Genomic DNA, 25,142 nt, shown 5'->3' with positions numbered 1-25,142 from the left:
AAAGCAGCTTATAAGAAATACAAAAACAATTTATGAACGAAAACTTGCAAGGGACATCAAAATCATTAAGAATAAATCTTCTGGTTGCATAAGGGGGAAATCAGGTGGACATCAGCAATGTTAGCCCAAAGACTGAAAATGGGGATATCTTTAATCACTATAGGGAAATGACAAACATTAATAAATACTGTGCCTCTGTATTTACAGCAGAAAAGGAGGCTAGCTTGCGAGATGTCCCATGGAAATTAACAGTGGATTGAAGAATGGAATGATTAAAATTAGCACAAGTAAAAATCAATCATGAGAAAAATTAATGGAACCAAAGAGTGACAAATCCTCATAACCTGATGACTTTCATCGAAAGGGTTAAATTAAGTAGGAGAGCACATTTTAAATGTCCCAACCATAATCTTTCAGAGCTCCCGAGATACAGGAGTCATCCCAATGGATTGTAAAATTACACAGGTCACTCTGCTTTCTAAGGGCAAAAGAGGAAAACCTGAAAATTACAGACCAGTTTGCCTAATATCTGTGGTGGGGAAATTCGTGGTGTCCACAGTGACTAGCTGAACACCTGGAAACTTTTCAGTTATTTAGCTTACAAGGTAACTAAGGTAGTAGAGGGAGGAATGTCCATGAATGCTGTTGAGACAACTTAATAAAGCCCTACATAAGAGACTGCAAAATAAGAAAGAAGCCTCCAAGATTGAGAGCAAAAAATTGACATATCTGGGAAATTGTTGAGTGGCAGGTGACAGAGAGCAGGGATAACAAGTAGGTACCCAAATTGGCAGGACATGACCAGTACTACAGAGTCATAGAGTCACATAGCATAGATACAGACCCTTCAGTTCAACTCATCCTTGCTGACCAAGTTTACCAAACTAAACTAGTCCCATTTGCCTTTGATTGGTCCATATTCCTTTAAACCATTCCTTTTCATGTACCTGTCTAAATGGCTTCTAAATATTGTAACTGTACCTGCATCTACCACTTCCTCTGGCAGCTTATTCCACATTTGAACCATCATCGCATTTAAAAAGCTGCTCCTCAGGTCACTCTTAAATCTTTCTCCTCTAACCTTAAAAATACGGCCCCCAGTTTTTAACTCACCCACCCGAGGGAAAAGATCTTGGCTATTCATTTTATCTATGTTTCTCATGAATTTAAAAACCTTCATATCCTCAACCTTCTAAGCTTCAGTGAAAAAGTCTCAGCCTATTCAGCCTCTCCTCACGACTCAAATGCTCCAGTCCCAGTAACACCCTTGTAAGTCTTTTCTGAACCCTCTCCAATTTAATAATATCCTTCCTATTGCAGGGTGACCAGAAATGCTCATAGTACTCCAAAAGAGGCCTCATTAACATGCTGGACAACCTCAACATGACACCCCAAATCCTATTTAAGGGTTTGAGCAATGAGGGCAATTGTGCTAAATGCATTCTTAACCACTGCATCACCTGTGGCACAACTTCCAAAGAACTATGTACCCGAACCCCTTGGTCTCTGTTCAACAACAGTACCTGGGGTGTCCCACAAGGTTTCAATTATTCAATAACGAGTTGGGTAATTGCACAGTCATATACCCAAATTTGCTGATCACACAAAGTTAGGTGACATTGTGGAAAGTGTAGATAATAGTGTAAAATGATAAAGGAATATTGACAGACCAGATGAATGGGCAAAACTATGGCATATATAAGCATAGTGTTATTCATTTTGGATTGAGAAAGGATATATGCTAGTTGTTATGAAGTTTAATACAGTGAATGTCCAAAGACACTCCATGTTGTTCACATGTATAGATTTTTAAAAAGCCACGAATATGTGCAGAAAATAATCAAGGCGGCTAATGGAATAGCTAGAGAATTGGAGTATAAGGACATAGGAAATATGCAGTAGCCCTACAACATCCTGTTTAGACCCTACTTGGAATACAATGAGCAGATATGGACACCATAACCTAGTAAATATATATTGGCCTTGGAGAGAGTGCAACGTTGCTCTAGTAGATTGATCCTTGGACTGAATCTGGGTTGTGGGGTGGGGCAGGAGGGGTCCTAGATGGGGAAATCTTTGGAGGTTCGCTGTGGACATGATGAGCCAAATGGTCTGCTTCCATACAGTTGGGATTCTATGACAAGGCAATTGATGTTACATCAGTTACTCATTTTAAATCTGAGCTAGATAAAAATGTCTGTTAAACAAAGGGATTAAGGGTCAAAGGCAAATATTTGGAGTTAAGTCACAGATCAGCTATGACCCTATTTAATGGTTGAACAGGCCGAAGGGGTTGAATAGCCTATTCCTGTTCCTATATTTCTATCACCATCAGCATAAAGCAGCAGGAACGTTTATACAAATCCCTGTAGAAATTCACCAAGACTCCTTAAACGGCACTCAACATTGTGCGACTCCTTGCGAGTTCCCTACAGCAGATCTAACTCTAATATTTCTTATAACTGTTTTACACTTTTTGACTTAAATTTTAAATGTGTAACAATTAGTAATAATGTCTTTTATTATACTGATGAATTGACTGTCTAACCTTAATAAACAATGTAACCTGTATGCCTCTAAGAATATTTGATTTGTACATCTTTGCTTGCTATGATCTACCAGTACCGTTCGTAAACAAAACTTTTCACTGTACTTTGGTACAGGTGACAATAAATAAATCAAAAGTCAAAAGTCATCAAAAGCATGGCCCAAGCCACTATCATCTTGGAGAAAAAGGACAGCAAATGTATGGGAACACCACCATGTGCGAATTCCCTCCAAGCCATTCATCGTCTCAACTTGGAAATATATGCGCTTCCATCCCTACAGGTGATGGGACAAAATTCTGGAATTTAATGCCAACATTTATTGCCAATCCCACCCTTCACTTATTGCCCTCAGTGTAACTTTAACTCGATGTGGCTCGAATGGAAAATTAGGACTTATGATATGGTTGATATTGATCTCTTTCTAAAAATCAAACTTTACTTGTATTCAACATTTACCAATTAAATTTAACTAAGAGTTTTGTTTGATTTCAGGGGTCAAAACAGGTGTTTAAAAACCATCTAATAGGGAATAGCTGTATTTAGTTAATTGAAAAGGTCAATTCAGTTTTAGAACAATGAAATATTAAAAATCAATGTTATTTTAATGGAGTGCTATGTGTTTGGCAAGTTGAAAAAGTGGGAACGTAATGTCCTTAAGCTTTGTTTTCAATTTTCTCAGCCTGTAGGTAATTAGCTGTTGTTTTTATTCTTAAGTATTCAATTTATAGGCACAGGAGAAAGGGTCAATAATTCTACTTTCTACTTTGGGTTTAGAGGGCCATGGGCCAAATGCTACAAATGGGACTGGATCAATTTAGGATATCTGATTGGCATGGGCGAATTGGACCGAAGGACCTGTTTTTGTGCTCCATAACTATGTTGAGTTACAGGCATACATTGCCATGTGGAATTATGATGTGCTATAACAGAAAAGTAACACAAAGAAGAGCAAGACCGGGCGTCAAATATTCCTGGATTAAAGAAAAGTGTTCAAGAAAGCCAGGAAAAGAAAAAATAATGAGATGGGAAATAGGTAGGTCATTCAGCCCATTATGTCTGCCCTGTCGTTCTGGATAATGGTTAATCATCTCCTCACTACCACACTCTCTCTCTCCATATCTGACTGTTGTTAGTTGCTGTCTTGAAACTACTCAATATTTGAGCTTCCATAGGCTTCTGGTGTTTAAAATTCCAATGCTTCACCATATTTTCAATAAAGAAATTTCTCATCTCGGTCTTAAATGGCCTGAACCTTATTCGAGATCAAGTCTTCGAGTTCTGGAATCATCAGTCACAGGATACCAGCCACTTTGTCAGAGCCTGGAAGAATTATCCAAGTTTCAATGAGATCACATCTCATCCAGGAAAACTGTCGAAAATTCAGACCGTTTCCTTAATTATTCTTTTCCAAGCCAAATATTCTATCCCAGGAATTAATCTGGTAAACTTCTGCTGCACTCTCTCTATGGTTAGTATACTTTTCCTTTGATAAGGAAACCAAAATTGCACCCAACTGTACACTAATTTCATACTTATGTACATTACATTCCATCTACATTGTTCTAGTCCATTCACTCAACCTGTCCAAGTCTTCCTAAAGCCTCCTTTCATCATCCTTACATCCCCACCCAGATCTCCATGACAATATTGGCCCAATCAATCAGCACCCTCTTCTCATTCTATATAAAATATCTCTTTCTTCAAGTCAATTTCGTGCATTCTAGCTCTGATGAATACGGATTTTTTTAGTCTCCTTTTTAAGTCTCCCTTTAGCAGTACCTGACTTTAATTATCTGAATACGGACTGCAATACTTGTGGCATAAAAAGTAAGGGAGGGGCAAACATTCCTAACTTGCGCTCAAGAGAATGAATATAGCAGTGTGTATCCTGCCAAATTAGAAAGAAGGCAGTACTAGACTGGTTTCTTTGGAAAAGGTGCACCAAGGAGATCAAATGTCAATGGGTAACATCTCTGGGATCACTGCATCATAAAGTTTATGAAGACAGTGGAAAAGAACAATCAATAATCTAGCCTAAGAATAATTAACTGGGGGGTGAACAGGTTTCAATAAGGCAATGGCCTGGAAGACTGGAACCAAATGTTTGTGGAAAAAATCGGAGTGAGTAATGGCCACCTTTAAAGAGTAGGTTTGGGCATGATAAATGTGTTTTTTCCTCAAAAGGGAAAGGAAGGGCAAACAAATCCAGAATTCAATGGATGAAAAAAAATTAAGAAAAAGTGTGCTTATGACAGGTTTCATATCGAAAATATAACGAAGAACCAAGATGAAAAGGTTCAGAAGGAAGTTGGAAAAGCAACTTAGAAAGCAAACAGAAATTATGAAAAGACGTAGCATAAAAGAGAATTTCAAAACCTTGTGGAAAAAGGACTAGGTCAATAAGGGAACCAAAAGGAGGATTCAAACATGGAAGCAATGGGGTGTAAGCTGAGGTAGTAAATAAATACATGATAACAGAGGAGGATATTCAGTCACTAGTAGGGTACAATTTGGAAAAGGAGGAATTAGTCTTGGATTGATTGATCGTTCTTCGAATTGATAAAGCAGTGGAACTGGATAATACCTGTCCAAGGATACTGAAGGAAATAAGAGTGGAAACTTCGGAGGTGCTGACCATATTTTGTCAGTTTTCCTTAGACTCAGGAACGGTGTCAGAGAACGAGACAACCTTTAATGTCATTCCCTAGTTTTTAAAAAAGGCTTTTGACTAAACATTTCAGCATTATTATTCCCTTCCAAAATTGTGTTGCTTTGTTGCTTATTTTTATGGACATGTGACAAAGTGGGATAATAATTGTTCACTACTGTCATTTTTCACTGGGATGATTATGGCATTTGCAACCCTTCCACAAACAAGCGTGAACAGACGCTATGATAAGAACAGCAATTATAGATCTGCTCTTTTAATGTCAATGAGGACAGAGTAAAAAGGAGAACTTTTACAAATAGTAATTTAGAAGAACATTAATAATCACATGGACAAATGTGCGTTAATCATGGAAACCAGCAAAGAATTCTGAAGGCAAAGTTGTGATTAACTAGCTTACCTAAGCTTTTTAATGAAGTAATGGAGGTTGTTGAAGTGTACATGGATTTCCAAACATTACCATACAACACAGACTTATGAGTGAAGTTAGAGTCAGAGCATAAATAAAATCAACAGTACCTTTAGTACAGTAGGTGGATGCAAAATTTGCTAAATGATAGGAAAGAGTCTAATGGTTAATGACATTTTTCAGTAGAATCCCTAGGGGTTGGTATGGGGACCCTTGCTTTTCTTAATTTATATGCATGCATTCGATACACTTTGGTGTGATGGGGACAATTTCAAAATTCTCAGGCAACACAAAATTCAGAAGCATTGTAAACTGAGGAAATTGATCTAAAACATCAAAAGGAGATTGACAAGTTGGTGGATTGGAAAGATAGATGGCAAATGAACTTCAATGCAGATAAGTGTGAGGTAATACACTTTAACACAAAGAAAACAGAAAGGTAATAGAAAATAAAATGTACTACTCTTATGGGTGTGTAAGAGCAGAGAGACTTAGGAATATATGGGCATAAGTCATTAGGGGTGGCAGGACAAGTGAACTGAGCAGTTAATAAAACCTTTGAAACTGTTTGCTTTATTAACAGGGTTATAGAATAAAAGGATAGAACAATGACACTAATTAGACCTCATCGAGAGTATCGTGCATAATGCTGGACACCACACTTCAAGACAGAAGTGAATACAGTGAAAAAACGTGTCAAAGAAATTCACAAGAATGGTTCCAGAAATGAGAAATTTCAGTCAGGAAGATAGATAGAGAAGATAGCGTTGATTCCCTTGGAAAGGATAAGGCCAAGAGGAGCTTGGATTGAAGTTTTCAAAATGATGAGCAGTCTGGACAGACCAGGAGATACTATTCGCTTTTGAGAAAGGACAAAGAGGAGGAAGGCACATATGTAAAGTAATTTGTAAAAGTAGCAAACATGATATAAAAATATAAAAAACTTTAATCATATTGTGTGTAGTTAAGGTTTGTCTTAACTACCTGGAAATATATTGGAGGCAAGTTTACTAAAGGCAAAGGGAATTAGATGATCATGTTAAGAGAAACCATTTCCCAGTAATCCTGCAAATTGAAGGAGAGTGACAATAAGTCATAATCCTTATTCAGAGAGCCAGTACAGACACAATGAGTTGAATGACTGCCTTCTGCATCATAAAATTCTGTGATTCTGAGAAAAATGGCCATGAGATGCTTGTTGAATCAGTAAAATCCACTTGGTGCACATACACCAATATTTTTATCTGTACTGGTTTTATGTATGTACCATTGAATGGCTCTCTGTGCCATTTCAGACAGCAATCAAGATTCAAATAAGCTGCTGTGGATCTGAAGTCTCATGCATGCCAGACTCTGTAAGGATGGCAGATTTCCTTCCCAAATGATACTCGTGAACCTGATGGGCTTTTACAAGAGCAGTTTTTTCAATGTAGTTAACAAGATTAGCATTTTGTTTCAGATTCATTAATTAAATTTAAAGTCCCCAATTACCATTGCGACATCTGAACTTATCTCCAAAGCATTGTTCAGTACTACTATTACCATAGTACTGACAGGTACCAGTGACAACTATGATGTCAAAAAGACAGAAAAATGAATAACAATAGAAATTTTATTCTCTAAGTAATTTTATTTTTATCAATTGTTTCAGTGGGTTTAACTATAATGCTAACTATCTATGACACTGCTTATAATGTGCAAACTTACAGCTGTGTGTAACCTGGTACATCTTGTTAGTTAACACCAGGTGTTGTGACATGAACATATAAAAAGTTGTTCTATTAGTCTGTTTATTAGCATGGAAATCTCTCATCTTGATAAATACAAATACAATCAAAACTGTGAAAACAGAAAAACAAAAGAATTTAGGTGTAAACCAAATATAGGTAAGAAAGGATGCAGAAAATTCTGAAATCCTGATTTTAAAATACTGATAATGTTGCTTTAAACTGACAAATAAAAGCCTTTGCCAAATATTATGAACTATATGTTCCTGCATTATGGTTAATACCTACATGTAAAACATCTCATTGCAGCACAAACATCAAGCATTTCTCTCGAGTTTTAAGCTTCAAGACTGTAGGGAAAAACAATTAAAGGTCATAACAAATGTAAAGTATAAATATTGCACAGAAATTTGACTTTTATTTTCAAAAAAGGCATACATTCCTTAATTCACTACGTAAAGAAAAATGCAGTAGTGCCTTTTAAGCCTGAAGTTTAATTCCTCAGCAGTACATTCCCAAAGCGTAAAGAGTTTTGTCTGAGTAAATTGTTGAATTTCATTTAAATGCTTTCAGTATCTTATTTAGTTGTCAGATTCTTGCGTTTAACTTCATTTTTAATACAGTCAATCACTTAAGCTCTTGATCCAAATTTTGTGGGAAGTTACATAACAAAGTGCCTGTGGGAGAATCAGTGGACAATGATATCATCCTATTAATAATTCACTGCAAAACAACAGCTTTCCTGATCCAACATTGCAAATAGGATTTCTCCAAAATACAGCAGCATATAATTGGGAAAATGCAAGAGATTATGTTGCTAATAAGCTCATTAAATTTTGCAATTTTAGGTAAACTTGAATATCAATTCTTTAGAACTATATGTTAATTGCTTAATAGCAAGCTGTAAATATAATAGTTATGTAAATTTTCAAAGTTTGTGCGAAGATTTGTAGCTCGGGTGCTTGTTGTAGTGGTTCTGTTCGCCGAGCTGGAAGTTTTAGTTGCAAACGTTTCGTCCCCTGGCTAGGAGACATCATCAGTGCTCTGGAGCCTCCTGCGCAGGAGGCTCCAGAGCACTGATGATGTCTCCTAGCCAGGGGACGAAACGTTTGCAACTAAAACTTCCAGCTCGGCGAACAGAACCACTACAGTTATGTAAATTTAGATATTACGTGTGTTTGGAGAATATGTACATTGAAATAAAAGTTATCATGAACGAAAACTCTGAGAAGTTTGTGAGACAAGTGCAGAAAGCCATCCCAAAAAAAATGATGTCATCCTTCCGAAAATACAAGACAGAAAAACTCAATGGCATTGCCCTGATAATGAAAATAAAATCAATGCTACAAACCAGATTGCAGTAAACAGATTAGTTTATCTTGACTGCAATAAGAAAACACTATTTTCAAATGTACAGAATTCTCGTTTAAAAAATCTTTTTTCCACAAGCTATTTATACAGTGTATACTTTTGTAGCTGACGTGGTATAGCTATTTTTAAACAAGAACAGGCGGACAGCCATGACTTGTTTGCACAGTTGATCTCTCAGAGTTAATGTCAAGGACTCCATTAGGCAACAAACAGCAAATCCTTGTGCCAGCACTACTTGCCATAAAAAAAAGTGAACCTCTATTCAAATGAACTCCATTCTACTCATAATATCTAAAATTTACTTTCATTTGCTTTTCTAAACAACACTTATAACATTACTATAATTATTTATGAATTCTTAAGCAGTTTCTTTTTTAAATTGATTCCCAAGCTAAGGATGCTGATTTCAAGGTCAGTATTTATTACCCACCTCATCATCCTGAGATAGAATGTGGATCTTCTTCCTAAAAAGCAACAGTTTGGTACAGCTGAGTGGCTTGCTAAGCCACTTAAAAGGTCAATCAAGAGACACCCCATTAGCACAATAATATTAAATTGATTATCAATGACATTTTAAACAGAAGTACTTGCTGATAGTGATTACCTCGCTGTACAAATCCATTGGGTAATCCAGTTTTCTTTCGTTTTCTTGTTTCAAAGAGAGTTATAGCATGAAATACAGAACACATGAACAAACACAGCATTTTGCTAGTGAAAATGGCAGATCTGTAACGGATGAAATATTTTGTGATAGACAGACTGTCCCAGGAACAATACCATTCTGGAAGTTCAATCTTGGAAAAGCTTTTTCAACTTGTTATTTTCTAATTGCTGTATTGGATTATGTGTCAAATGTTTCTTAATGTAATTGCTAAAGGAAGTTCTGCTTGACAGTTTATATTAAAATGACAACTCCCATTTTGATTTTGCCATTAGGAAAAGAGGAAAATGATTCTGTTACTCAGCCCTCAAGTCTTCGTTCCCATTCATTAATATCAAGGCTGTGCTTCAGCTCCATTAACCCACATTAGAACTACATGCTTTCATACTGTTCTAAGCATTCCAAGATGGACAGAGTATAGGTCTTGTTAACCAAAACCTTGTGCACGAAGAATGATGAGGTCCCTGCAAGATCAGTCCCTTTCATGGCCTTTTTGAGCTGGATATTAGTGCAGATTTGTTTCTTCCAAAAAGCTGTGGTCCCATTTCTCTAAGGTAAGTTACAGATGCACACTGCACCCCAGAACCAGGACTCATGGATGCAAACTGCCTCCCCTGTCTAGAGTTCCTAATATTTTCTCATGATGGTTATATTTTGCAGCCTAGTGTGTTTGATAGCAATTTCTTCTTTTCTCACTCATGCTCTTTATCTTGTGGAAAAGCCAGAAGCCGTACATGTCACGCTCCGATGGTTTTATAAAAGTTCTAATGCAGCCAGGCTATTTTGTCATGGTATAGGATGATAGCTTTGCAAGGCAAAGTTAACATCATCATCAGCATATAAAATGCAGATTTTATAGTTTTGACACCTCTCTCTATTTCTCCATTAGCCTGAAATTACTGAGGTGAACTGGTGATACAAGTAAAGCCATATGTTTCATGAATTGTTCAGAACAGTTATTGGATCACTGGGCATGGCAAAAACCCAGCTGAACGCAAAGTAACAACAGCTGAGGTGGGGCAATGCAGTATTTTGACTTTGATCCATTAAGAGTAATAATCCACAATAACAAGAAAAGTTTAACATAAATACTGGAAGCCATCAATGGCTCATTACTGTTATGAAGATATAGAGGTGTACTTAAGTGAATCGAAGGACTTGGCAAGCACACAGAGTGCTGGAAAATTACAAAGTAAATGTTAGCAGTACCTAGGTTGCTATGAGACAAAAGAAAAATCAAATTCGGCCAATCAGTTTAAATCATGCCCCAAGATACTAAACTCCAATCAAATTTGAATTTGGTATTTTGGCAATATTAAGACCAATGAAACAATCCAATGCTTTGGGGTATAAAAATTTAACAAATCAAAACAGTTGGTGGGAGAACTGCCAAACCACCAACATAGGCTGGCTGCCTGGAGAATAGCTCTCTTAAAAAAGGTACCTTTAGCTATCAATGACCTGTGAAACAGAAATCCCCAAGAAGACGATGACAGAGGAAGATACAAAGAGAAGATTCAACAGCTGACTGGTTTTGAAATTTGAATTTTTTTGGTAAATCTTAATCAGGGGTTTTATTGGACTAGCATTGTAGGGGGTGCAGGAGGAAGTAAAAGACAGGTTTAGATAAATAAGTTGTAAATAATTGTTAGTTAATTATTCTCTGTTAGACTTTTAAAAAATTAATGTTGCAAGTTTTAAACTTTAAATAGTGACTTTTGGGATAGTTCTTTGCCTCTCAAATTTTCACAGATTACTGCATGGGGTGATTTTTTTCCTGTGTGTTGGGTTCAAATTAGCAGAGGGGTTTACCCCCTGTTGTAACATTGCAGTCATTATAGTTTTGTCTATGAACTGAGTAGGTAATACAGCAAGAAATTACACCCTCGATGACTTTAGGGATTTAGAAATCCCTGACCACTGCACCAAACTTTGTGTTCTAACCCAGCAGTATGTTCTATCACCTGATGCAGTGCTCCAACCAGCCTCAACACAATGTGGAAGAATAACATAGAACATAGAAAGATACCGCGCAGTACAGGCCCTTCGGCCCTCGATGTTGCGCCGACCGAATCCTACCTAACCTACACTAGCCCAATAACTTCCAAATGCCTATCCAATGCCCGCTTAAATGACCATAAAGAAGGAGAGTTCACCACTGCTACTGGCAGGGCATTCCATGAACTCACAACCCGCTGTGTAAAGAATCTCTTTTCCCATTTGGGAATCCTTCAGGACTCAAAATTGAATTCAATAATTTTACAGTCTGAACACCACCTTCAATTTCTTTTTTGCACCGCCACACATTGGCATGACATAGCTGCTTTCACCACAATCAACCCATTTTCATCTACTCAAGGCACCCATTATCAGCTTTTCTCCTTCCATGGCTTATTATCATCCATCTTTTTTTCAGATGAACATTTTCTCTGTCTGTGAGCTCCATCTCCATCTATCCACTCACTCTTCTCCCCATCCCACCCCCCATTCTCCCAGCTATTAAAAGTTCTGAAGAAGGACTATTGGATTGAAAACATTAACCCTGCTCTCTCTCCACTGATGCTGCCAAACCTGCTGAGTTTCTCCTGGCAATTTGTGTTTTTGTTGCAGGTGATACCCAGGTGTCTTTGGTGCGCATTTGAGGATATCAAGCCGAAGAACTCTGGTATGACTACACTTTCACCATAGACCAGAAAATTATCATGACACTAATGGTTTGAATGATGTCAGTAGTACTGTTTGAGATTAAAATTATGGGGCCATACATGAGCTAGCCTTTGAGACAACACTCCCACATTAGTGTGCACTCAGCATCCACATTGCGTGTTTGGGTTTTGAGTCACTAATAAAAATTGTATAGTCAACATTCCACATCTTTGACAAAATGAATGTCCTTGAGTAGCTCCCAGGGTTGTGGGAAAACACGTTTGCTGCAGTTTGATCTTAATCCCAGACATATTCCAAAATGGCTTCAAAGTGCATGAGCCATATATAAAATCTCTATCTGGATTGGCATTTCCATAATTCCTTAGCATTCTTTAAGGTGATCAATCGTCTGGATGGATGGTAAATTTGAGTCCCAAGATGTAATCCGAAAGTTTATGTCAAATCCAAGCGATGCCCAGGGCTTAAGCTTCTATGACCACATACTCTTGCTGTATGTTTTTCAGTGCTCTGGAACTATAGTATGCCAGTCTATGAGTACTGACTCTCTAGGTGTGTAACAGTAACCCCTAGGCTCTCTAGCACAACACTGGTCACAGGCCTCCAGTCTAACTCTCCACACTAACAGATATATGTGGGCCCTAAACTCTTGCTTTTGAAAGCCTTCCACTTGTCAAGAGGTCCCTTTACCAGTCAACTTTATCAAGTTTTAATACAATCAAAATTGGCCTTGCCCCAACTTATTGATTGGGAAGATCCTGAACACAGTTAAATTCTCCAGCCCCCCTGACCCACCCATCCAAGCCTTTAACATTACGCTATGTTTGGAAAGTTAAAGAGCCCTACTATTGTTACAGCTATCTGCAATCTTCTGACACATTTGTCCTTAATTTCCTGCTGACTACTGGGGTGGGGGGGGCTGTAGTACAACCCCAAAGTGATCACCCCCTTTTTAATTCTCAGTTCCACCCATACAGCTTCAATGGATGATCCCTCAGGAATATCCTCTCCATGCAGTTGTGTTTTCCCTAATCAAAACGCCACTCCCCCTCCTTTCTTGCCTCTCCTTCTATGATAAACCAACCAACCAACGCAACCGCCCCTTGGCTGAAACGCCACCCAACCCAACCTCCCCGTGGCTGAAATACCAACCAACCCAACCACCCCATGGCTGAAATACCAACCAACCCAACCGCCCCATGGCTGAAACACCAACCAATCCAACCTCCCTGTGGCTGATACACCAACCAACCCAACCGCCCCATGGCTGAAACACCAACCAACCCAACCGTCCTGTGGGCTGAATCAACCAACCCAACCGTCCCCGTGGCTGAAACACTTTAACTCCCCCTCCCACTCCGCCAAGGACATGCAGGTCCTTGGCCTCCTCCATCGCCAGACCATGACAACACGACGCCTGGTGGAAGAGCGCCTCATCTTCCGCCTAGGAACCCTCCAACCACAAGGGATGAATACAGATTTCTCCAGCTTTCTCATTTCCCCTCCCCCCCACTTTATCTCAGTCCCAACCCTCGGACTCAGCACCGCCTTCTTGACCTGCAATCTTCTTCCCGACCTATCACCCTCACCTAAACCTCCTTCCACCTATCGCATTCCCAACCCCCACCCCCCACCTTTTATCTTAGCCTGCTTGGCACACCTTCCTCATTCCTGAAGAAGGGCTTATGCCTGAAACGTCGATTCTCCTGCTCCTTGGATGTTGCCTGACCTGCTGTGCTTTTCTAGCAACACATTTTTCAGCTCTCCTTCTATGATTCCTATATAATCTATACCCTACAACACTGAGTCACCAGTCCTGTCCCTCCTTCAGCCATACTTCTGTAATAAGCAATAAGATCCTAGTCCTGCATTCCCAACCATGTCCTGAGATAATCTGCTTTATCTGTCAGGCTTCTTGCAGTTTAATTCATCAGCCTTCCTTTATTCCCTGTCGTACTTTGGTTTTTTGTTCTATTTAACTTGCTCTCTTCAAATTATGCACTAAATTTCAACCTTATCGTTTGTCTCACTATTGTTTAAAAGATCCCACTAAACTGCTTTAGACTTTTCTTAGACTGCCCTAGCAAATCCCTCCACCAGGAGATTTGTCCACTACTGTTCAAGTCACCTTTGCCCCAGAATAGATCCCAATGTCTGAATTTCTGCCTCCTTCACTAGCTATTCAGCCACATATTTATCAGGCCTATCCCCCTCTTCCTATTCTCACGAGCACTTGGCACTGGGAATAATCCAGAAATTACTACCCTCGAAGTCCTGCTTTTTAACCTCCAGCCTAACTCCGTATCCTCACTCTGCAGGGCCTCATCCCTTTTTCTACCGCATTGTTGGTACTAATATGTACAATGACTCCCTTTGATAATTTTCTGTAACCACTCAGGAGATGTCCTTGACCCCGACACCACGGAGGCAACACAGCATCCTGGAGTCTCATTTGCAGTTGCAGACACACCTAACTGTGCCCCTGACTAGTAAGTCCCCCATCACAATTGCTTGCTTGGACTTTACCTCCAGGATCAGTTGGGAGTGCAATTATTTCCACTTTTTTAAAAATTAGATTAGATTTTCTACTTTATGGAAACAGGCCATTCTGCCCAACAAGTCCATACTAACCTTCCGAAGATTAACCCACCCAAACCCATTTCCCTACCCAATATTTACCCCCGACTAATGCACCCAACACTATGGGCAATTTAGCATGGCCGATTCACCTGACCTGCACATCTTTGGATTGTGGGAGGAAACTGGAGCAGACACAGGGAGAATGTGCAAACTCCACACAGAGTCGCCCAAGTTAGGTATCGATCCCGGGTCTCTGCAGCTGTGTGGCAGCAGTGCTAACCACTGAGCTACCGTGCTGCTCAATAATGGGCACAGATGATATAGAGTTGGGGTTAAGTGTAGTGTGTCAATGTTTGCAGATGACTCTACAATGAGTGATAGAGCAAAATATGCAGAAGGATATAGATATGATATGACAGTGAGCGATGGTCTAGCAGATGGAGTATAATGTTGGTAAATGTGAGGTCATCCATTTTGGCAGAACAACAACAAAATGGCCCTTCCTGAAGAAGGGCTCATGCCCGAAACGTTGATTCTCCTGGACCTTGGATGCTGCCTGACGTGCTGCACTTTTCCAGCAACACATTTTCAGCTCTGATCTCCAGCATCTGCAGTCCTCACTTTCTCCTGACAGATTGAGTAGACCAGGACTATATTCATTGGAATTTAGAAGAATGGGAATGGGTGTGGTGAATCTTATAGAAACAGAAGATTACGAAGGGAATACATATGATAGAAGCAGAGAGGTTGTTTCTACTGGCAGATGAAACTAGAATTAGGGGACATGGCCTCAAAATAAGGTGCAGCAGATTCTGCTCTAAGGAAGGGTCATTGGACTGAAATGCTAACTAATTTCTCTCCACAGATGCTGCCAGATCTGCTAAGCTTTTCCAGCAATTTCTATTTTTGCAGTAGATGTAGGACTAAGTTGAGGAGGAATTTCTTATGAATCTGTGGAACTCCCTGCCCAGTGAAGCGGTTGAGGCTATTTCATTGAATGTTTTTAAGGTAAAGATAGATAGATAGATTTTTGAACAGATAAGCAGGTCAGTAAGTGCAAATGAGTCCATAAAAGATCCGCTGTAACCTTATTGAACATTAGAGCAAACACAACAGGCCAGATGGCCTACACATGCTCCTATTTCTTACTTTCTTATACCCCACTTTACACAGTGACTTGGGTAGTGGATGGGCCTTCGCCATGCATTTTCAAGGTAAGGAATAAACATTTCTTTACAAGTTTTACAAACAGCTTGAAGTAAGTTGTCACAATTTCGGTCAGATTCGCTTACCACAGTTTGAATTTCTGTCTGCTGCTTCTACTGCTGGGGTCAGTCTGCTTTGTGTTCTGCTTCTTGCTGAAGTCTGGCTGTTTGAGGCTTAGCTACTGCTGGAACACAGCTCCAGGTACTGCAAATCTTTGTTTAAACTTGTGCACCAGTGCCTAGTGTCACTGGGTACCGGTGACATTGCTCACAAGCAAGGTTTTTAAATTTTACTGTTGTCATGTGTGTTAACACTTGAACATTAAGGAGGCCTTTGTAAGTGTAACCATTCATTTAACTATGTACAGTGTTTATACAGAGTAGGTGGAGATACCTACATAGCCATCTAACAATAAGATCTTCCACTCACTGTTCATCATGTAACTTAACGTCACATCAGCTGATGTCATCAGCTTTCCTGATTGAGGAGGAGAATCTATAATCTATAAATGTTGAATTAATAAATAGTAGCATGATATTTTATGAAATAAAACAGTGAATTGTTTTACCTTTACAGAGATAAGCTTTGCATCTATCTGTAAACATATTTTAACAATTCTTATAAGAACATTTAGATACATATCAAATATTATATTTGATTTATTATCAGTTCTCTTGCCATTTTTGTTTAAAAACATGGAAATAAATGCTGCTCACATACACCCCTCAAAGTAATACAACAAAAATCAGTTTTCTTAATGTCATGTGTAATAAAAGGTGCTGGAAATACAAGATAATAATTACACTCAAATCTTCACAAAACAAACTGTACAATCTCTTATACATATATAAACACAAGTAAAATACCTATTACTCAGCATTTATGAAATGAGTTGAGAAATAAAGACCAAGTTCCAGATTCAGTTCCTCATCTGGGGTGAACCAGCTGTTCATAGCAATGTCTCAATTAACTTCTGTCCATATACACAGAGATGTGCAACATGTGATAAGGAACACACCTTACAGAGATTCATCCTTAATCGGTGTCCATGAAAAAGAAGACTCGAGTGGGTACCCAATTCACTCAAAACTGTATTTCAGCCAACTGCAACCCTGAGGCAGGTCCAGGAAGATGGAGTGGAGTGCTCAGGAATATTTCATTGATTTTATGAATATAAAGTATTTTACAAAAAAGGTACACAGCACTTTGAATGGAAAATTAGAGGAAGTGCAACAAATTGCATCTTTTTCTCCATAAGGCATGAGTGTAGACTAGATTCCCTACAGTGCGGAAACAGGCTCTTTGGCCCAACACGTCCACACCAACCCTCCGAAGAGTAACCCCCCAGATCCATTTCCCTCTGACTAATGCACCTAGAACTATGGGCAATTTACCATGGCCAATTCACCTGACCGGGACACCTTTGGACTGTGGGAGGAAACCCGAGCACCCGGAGGAAACCCACGCAGACACAGGGAAAATGTGCAAAGTCCACTTAGGCAGACATCCAAGGCTGAGAATTGAACCTGGGACCCTGGCGCTGTAAGGCAGCAGTGGCATCCACTGAGCCACCGTGCAACATGTTCCAACATACATTCCACCTAAGGCATACAACCAAACGACAAAACAGTTCCTGTGGAGTACTGCAGAAAGTGTAAACAAATCTAACTTTTTGTCACACAGCATGTCCCACTCTGGGTGTTTCAATGCAATTCCAATACCTATGATAAATATTCCACATCAGGCATACGATCCAAGGGGTTCTAAATGGTTTCCAGCCCCAGTGGTTATGATAGAATGGTCTAAGAAAGTCACTCCTCTTCATTGTGCCTCTACAATGCCCCACCCCCAAATTTTAACAGATCCTCAGTACTTACTCAGTCCCGGACTTTGCAATGTACCAGCCTGCAACACTCAGTCAAAGCCAACTCTGCACTGGAAGACCAGCAAGTTTCAGACAGATCAAGGAGCATTTTTCATGTGTTTATCATGCTTCAGATACCAATGATGCTTAGTTCTGTGTACCCCCTCCCCTCCCCCATGCCGGTACAACCACTGATCAAATTCTTGTGTCTCTGAGGTACATCTCTATCCAGACCCTCTTTGCAAAGGCAAATTCCATTAAGAGGTAAATGGTTGTCTTTTCCCATCACAGGTTTGATGGGATTGAACTGCACAGAGTGATCTGCACCAGACCGTGAACAATCAACACCAAGAATAATCAGGCTTTGAGTGAAAGAGAGCAGGCATGAGAGAGGCAGAAATGACACTGGCACCACAGTACCACCTGTGGTGGGTAACATGTCACTGCAGTCATGCAAAAATTTGTATTGCAAGTTTCTATGAGCTTTTTTGTTGGAAATTTCAATTATAGATGTGAAATCAATATAAAAAAAGTGAATAGGAAATACAACAGAATTTATAGACATATACAAACATTTGAATGTACTAATCAATTATCCACAGTATATAAAAATTGAAAATATTCAAAGTGGGTATAGAAACACAGCCTAGAACACAATTTAGTTTCCATTTCACAATAATACATTCCTTTCTCAAGCATACTTTAGATTTTATATTGTTTATAATACCAGGGAAAGTTAGTCAGACACTGGAATTAATTCATAATACAGATTATGCAACCAAAATGTTCTAAACAGATGCTAAAGTATCATTAGTGGTGGGAAGGTGCAGCATAAATAGGTTACACACAGCAGTAGTTTTCAAACACCTTTGGTTGAATTACTCCTTTTCACCTGCACAGGGCCTCAGCTAAATTGTACGCTATACAAAACATTTCCACTATGAATGTATCTTATTAAGTATTTTAACAATTTATATTAAAATGTACTTATTTCCAGGTATCACTGAATTAGGTGTGCCTGCTTCTCGATTCACTGTATATAGTGCCTCAATTTTTTAAAAGTTGAGCAAGGCTGAAGTCACCTGCTATCGAACAGCAGCCTTAATAAATGTAAGCCAACATGGTGATTTTTACAGCAGCTACCTTGATGAGCCAGCCAGACCACTTTGCACTGCACATTCTATTCCTGACTCCAGGCCCACACCAAGCCCTCCTCCAGTTGTCACTCAATTATTTCTATAATTCTCCACAGCATTATCATGATTTTGCACAGCCAGTTTCCATATTTGAACTGGACTGAATCTCTGTAAGCCAATGTCAAACTACCAAGAACAATAGCCTAACTTATTATTTCAATCTTTGCAAATACACAAAGCACCCTGCAATTTTTTTAATGAAATGATTTCATAGTTTTTATGCACAAAGATTAGTGAGATATCCAAACCAAATACATGACCTTTTGAAACATTACAAACATACTTATTCTCTAAGTTAAAAATGCTGATCTTTTAAAACATCTCTACCATTCAGACATTGTTAATCATTAATACTGATTTTTTTCTAATATCTGCAAAGATCTGTGGAAAAGGAATTCTCAAACTGAGATGAATCTCTCCTTATGGCTCATGCCCAACCAATCTCCAGTGGCTACTCAACTGTTTCACAATATTCTGTCGACATTGGTAAATTTTTGAGGTTAATAGGTTAATCCTATTTTCTGCAAACATTTTAAGATATAGTTTTAAGATCGACTTTTAAAAACGGCTGCTTTATATGTTTTTTTCCAGCATACCAGTACAATATCCACCAGGTTTATACATAATAGTTTTCTAATATAGTAAAGCAGTAATATTGAGAGTTTCTAAATTAAATGAAATTTCAAAAAAGTTTGTTTCAATAAAACTGAAATCTTTTATTTTGAAAACATGACGAATTTATCTTGCTTTTTAGTGTGAAGAAAAATACGAAGTTTGGTAACATGAAGTGCAGCAAACATTCACCACAATGATTCAAAGTCCCTCGAATTTACAAGAATAAGCAGGATTTCATTGAATGTTTCTGAGGATTTGACAGGATAATTGCAAAGAAGTTGCCCAGGAGACACAATCTTTAAATTATTTACTCCTTATCCTATTTTTGAGATGAGGTGAAGTTTCTTTACTCAATTGCGATGTTTGAAATTTTCTAATCTAAGGGCTGTGCATGTCCAGTTCTTGAATACATTTAATGCTTAGATAGCTTTTTTGACCTCAAAAGTCAAGTGAGAAGGTGGAGTTGAAGTCAAAATCCTAGTTGAGACTTTACTAATTGGCAAAGCAAACTTAAAAGAACCATATCGTCCTATTTCACATGCCTTTAAATAGACCTTCAAAAAAACTAGTCACTGAGAAAGGATGGGAGGATTGGAGGGAATGATTGAAAGATCAAAAATATGCATCTCCAGGAGGTTTCCAAATAGAAAAGAGATGGGAAGACTTAGGAAGATAACCCGAAAACCTGCCACTGTCAAATTTTAGCAGTGCCACCAATAACCAAATAAAGTGACACTCTGTTTAAAAAAAAAGTCCATTTTTAAAAAAAGCCAAATAACTGCAGATGCTGGAAATCAGAAACAGAAATACAAATTGCTCAAAAATTCAGCAGGTCTGGCAGCATCTGTGGAGGGAAAGCAGTATTAATTATACAAGTCCAGTGGCCATTCTTTACAAATGAAGGTGTTTCTGCTCTTTCTCCACAGATGTACCAGACCTACTGAGTTTTTCCAGCAATTTCTGTTTTTGTTTCAGTTTGGGAGATATCTTATGGTGAGAAAAGATTTCAGAGATAGATTGGAGCAAAGCCAAGGATGAATTAATTGACAAAAGATTCGAATCCAAAGCTTTGGAGCAGGAAGCTTGTATAGGACAGTAAAGGTGACTTCAAGAAGGAAAATAAACAGACTGGGAAAAGACACTTGGGGAAATATTCTAAATAATTTGGGGGTTCCTGGAAGGTGGAAAAGGGGATGCAGAATCCTTGGAATTTGAAAGAGGATTGGAAACCTAACAATGTAAAACCTTTTTTTAAAAAAAGGCAAAGACAGAAAACAGGAAATGATAGGTCAGTTAGCTTACCATTTGTTATTGGGAAAATGTAAATTAGAATAAGAACATAATTGCACACATTTAAAAATACGTAATATGATCAGAGTTAGCATGGCTTCACGATGAGGAAAACATGTCTGACAAATTTATTAGAACTCTTGAGAACATAAACAGGATAGATAATGGGGAAGCAGTGGATGTCATATATTTGGATTTTCAGAAGACATTTACTAAGGTTCCATGTTAGGCTATTTAATAAGAGCCCATGGTGTTGAATGTAGTATATAAGCATAAATAGAATATTGACTATTTAATAGAGGATAGAGTTGTCATAGGGAGGCATTTTCAGGATGAAAACCTGTAGCTAGTAAAGTGTCACCAGGATCAGTACTGAAGCCACAATTATTTACAATATATATTAATTACTTGGATGATGAACATATATACTATTGTCAAGTTTACAGATGACACAAAAATTGGTGGAAGGCAAGTGGTGAGGACAACTCAAAACAGTTTGCAGAGGAATATAGAGAAATTAAGTGAACGAGCAAAAGCTTGGCAAATGGATATCATGTGGGATAATGTGAGCCTATGCACTTTGGCAGAAAAAAATAGAGGTGCTGAAAATTATTGAAATAGAGGTCTGCAAATAGAGGAATTTGGGAAGCGTCTGCATAAATTATAAAAAGCTATCGAGCTCAGCAGGCAATAGGCATGGCAAATAGAATGTTGACATTTATTTCAAATGGAATGAAATTAAAAAATGGGGAGATCTTGCCAAAACTATTCAAGGAAATAATTCAACCATAGTTGGAATACGGTAAACAGTTTGGGCCATTACGTGAAGGAAGATATACTGGCAAATAGAGGCAGTGTAGATAAGATTCACTAGGTTGACCCTGAGTATGCAAGGATGTATTGTGAAGAGTAGTTGGGGAGGTTGGGCATATACTTGTTGGGAGTTTAGAAGAATGAGGGTGACCGTTGTGAACTTGCTAGATTCTTAGAGGACTTCACAGGATAGATGCAGAAAGGTTGTTTTCCTTTGTGGGACAGTCTAGGACCAGGAGGCATAATCTCTGAATAAGGGGTCATCCATTTAAGACAGAGTTTAGGAGGAATTTCTTCTGTTGCAGGGAAGTGAAGTAGTGGAATTCTTTACCAAGTGCTGCGTTGGCTGGATTGTCAAATAAAATAAAGGCTGAGAGAGACAAAACTTTTTAAAATCAGTCAGGAATCAAGGATTGTGAAGGAAAAAGCAGGAAAGTTGGAGTTGATGATTATCATATCAGCCATGATCTCTGAATAACAGTAGACTTTTGATCTGAATAGTCCCTTATGGACTTAGGTCAATACGCTAAAAACCACATTTAAAGGTTTCAGCAGGAGAGAGACTGAGGGTTAGGAAGAAAGGCTTACAATATTATAATGGATAAGCAGGCCAAGTGATATAGCACATGAAGAAATGCAATGGTTACAAATAATCAGATGTGCATGAGATTGAAAGGAACAGAAAGGAAAAAAATAACTGAGACACCTCTGCTTACAAAAAAAAGGGTATTTGCACTGCCACAGTATGATGCTCAAATTGATATTCTAATCATGAACTCAAGTCAGTTATAAGCCTCTTTGGTTCTTGAAACACTCCTAACTGGTACACTGCATAGATATTTGAATGATGGAAATCGGATGTGCAAAATATAACTGAAATACATTGTGTGTCAGTCAGCTTAAAAAGGAGAACATATACAACTTTGAATCTTAATTCAAAATTTTTCCATGTCCATTATAAATTTCTGATCAAGAAATAGGAATTTGCTGTCACTCCCATTCCTTGAGCACTTTCAGGTACAATGCATTCAAAGCACAATGATACCATCAAGTGGCAATGACAGGTTCCAGCAGACAAATTATCCACTGAAATTATGATTGGATAATTTTCCCAACAACATATTAAAACACAGCAATGTATGAGCAAAATACTCAGACAAGTCAAGGTGCTGAAGCCACAAACTAAACTCAACGCTACCACTTTGATACTAGTAAAATAACTGGAAATCTGTTGTAAACTCCCCAACAATAGCTGAGGCAATTTTGCCAATGCTCTTGTGTTTTTTGCTATTGGTAGTTGATTGATAAATTGAAAGTTAACAACCTTTGTTTTAAATTTCACATTTGCATATCTTCATTCTTGCTTGGTACACACTTTTCCAACCTGCTCAATAGTGACCTGTTGCTCTCTAATGGACCAATCTGATGTAAGTACAACAAAAAATTACTTGTGTTATCAGCGTAGCTTGAACATAATTCAGCACTACACACAACTGCACATCCATAGATGTCTTATGCTAAAAGGCCCAGTAAATCAGCTGACATACCATTTTAAGGTATGGAGCATTGGATCAAATGATGCTCATTGTTCTAGTTTGCCAAGATGAAAAAGTGCCCTTTTCGGTCACATGTAAAATTGCCAAGCAAACAATTGATAAAATAACTCCATGTCAGATCAGAACCTGGGTTGTTGTGCATTTTGCTTTCAAAATAGGTCAGTGTTCCCACAACTTACTTCCCACTGTAAGGTCATATGGAGACTCAAAAATTGGAGAAACACCTCAATGAAGGATTTAAATTTTTTGGGGGGGAGGGGGGTACGGTGACAGCTGACAGTGCTGGAGTCTGTTTGAGCTGTTAAAACTTGATCAGTATTCCAAGGTCGTTACTGCTGCCTCAGATCTTACAATCTCAAAATTTCAGCTTGCGACGCTATCTGGTGTCCCATTCCTACTTTAAGAAGCTGTGGTTCAAGCTAGAGTTCAAATTGCCAACTTCAATTTACTATTATGCCAAACCTTTGTTTGATTGATTCAGTTCTGAAAAAATAAGGCATTGTTAAAGACATCTATTTAGATGGACAATCTAAAGCCAATCACTATTGCATGATAGTTTGAGAGATCCTCTCACCAAATATTTTATTGGGTCTGTCAGCAAACCACACTGTAAAAGTTATGAACTGGCAAGAAAATAGGGTTCTCCAAAAATCTGAAAGATGGTATATAAAATGTGAGCCTGTTATTACTTCTTCCACTACCTTATTTTAGATTTGAAATTAATTTCTTACAAAATAAAAGAGAGGTCTATTTTACATGCAGGATTACTGAATAGGTATGTGGCATAATTAGCATTATCTCGAACATGATTTATTTACCACATGCTAATCAAAAGAAATTTATACCAAATCAAGGCTGGATTTGGTGGTAGATTTAAAAAGGATATTAATTGAAAATAAAACAGCTGAATCCAAAAAAAGTATCAGCCTTTTTTTCCAATTAATATCGCTTTTAAACATATTGCGACACTTTTTTTAAAAAAGACTCAGAATGATGGAGGCAAACTAGATGTAGCACAGTTTTTTTCTGCCTAGCAATTCCTATCGTTGCAGAAAGTAACCATTGCTCAAAATACTGTAGCAACCTGGGAAGCTAGAAGAATTCATGCTGAAGCTTCATGGATGGGAGAAAATTGAGATTAAAAACAACGGGAAGACAGTTTGGAATATCTGGATATTGAAACTTGACTTTGTTCTCAATAGTCCCAGCACTTTTTCTGTGCATTATAGTCTCACATTTGAGGGGAGTTTGGCTTTGTCTATCCAAAAGAGGTCTAGATTTGTGTATGCAAATAGTGCCACTTCATTCTCTTTGCAGTGTAGCTATTTGTAAAAAATAATATTGGCCAAGCAATCATCTTACCCATAGCTCTAAAAATAGTACGTTTGTGCTGGTATAAGAACCTCTTCAGATTCATTGGATCTGAATGTGAGAAAATTAGTCAACTACTTATTTTTAACATATAGAAGAATGTATCAAAGCTTAAATTGTGGACAAGAAATATTCGAAACTACAGAACAGAGGCTTGTTCTACAACTTGTATTTACAAACCCTTCCAAAAAGCAGGATCTATATTCTTTCCATTTTGCAGTCAACTAATTGAAAAAAAAATTAACATCTATTTGTGGAGGTACAGGTGGTACTGAAACAGTGTATAAAAAATCCTTGTTTAAAATGGATGCCCTTGTTGGTATTGTTTCACTTTTACATGTTAATTGAGCATGTAATGGAGCCTATAAACACTAGAATTCGTTTTACTGTCATTTCTTGCACACAATGGCTCTTCCCCATTCCCAACCTCAAAGGTGTGGCCTCTCAGCACATTTTACCTCAGAACTGAACCCTAAACAGCCTCCACAACCTCCTAACTCCCTATTCCAGCTCACCCACACACCATCTTCCTCTTCTGAATCTACATTCCTGACCAAAAACCAGATTAAATCTGGAACTCCAATATAGTAGAAGATGCTGAG

The 25,142-nt window shown here is 38.2% G+C and overlaps 1 protein-coding gene across 4 annotated transcripts in view; it reads right to left on the bottom strand.

The window, feature by feature from the left end:
* The window catches only part of hdac5 (histone deacetylase 5), a 376,118-nt gene that overhangs the window by 225,968 nt on the left and 125,008 nt on the right, over positions 1-25,142 (bottom strand). For 3 of the 4 annotated variants that reach the window (XM_060848955.1, XM_060848956.1, XM_060848954.1), the window contains one exon: positions 7,642-7,703. The exons of the other annotated variant lie outside the window; for it this stretch is intronic. In XM_060848955.1, the coding sequence (XP_060704938.1) occupies positions 7,642-7,678 (37 nt within the window). In that variant the 5' untranslated portion in view covers positions 7,679-7,703. The remainder of the gene's footprint in view (positions 1-7,641; positions 7,704-25,142) is intronic. 4 annotated transcript variants of the gene reach the window in all.

This window comes from Hemiscyllium ocellatum, chromosome 32 (genome assembly GCF_020745735.1).
Source record: "Hemiscyllium ocellatum isolate sHemOce1 chromosome 32, sHemOce1.pat.X.cur, whole genome shotgun sequence".
In the NCBI taxonomy this organism is placed as follows: Eukaryota; Metazoa; Chordata; class Chondrichthyes; order Orectolobiformes; family Hemiscylliidae; genus Hemiscyllium; species Hemiscyllium ocellatum.
Note: the sequence above shows the minus strand (reverse complement) of the source record. Positions and strands in the feature narration are given on the sequence as shown.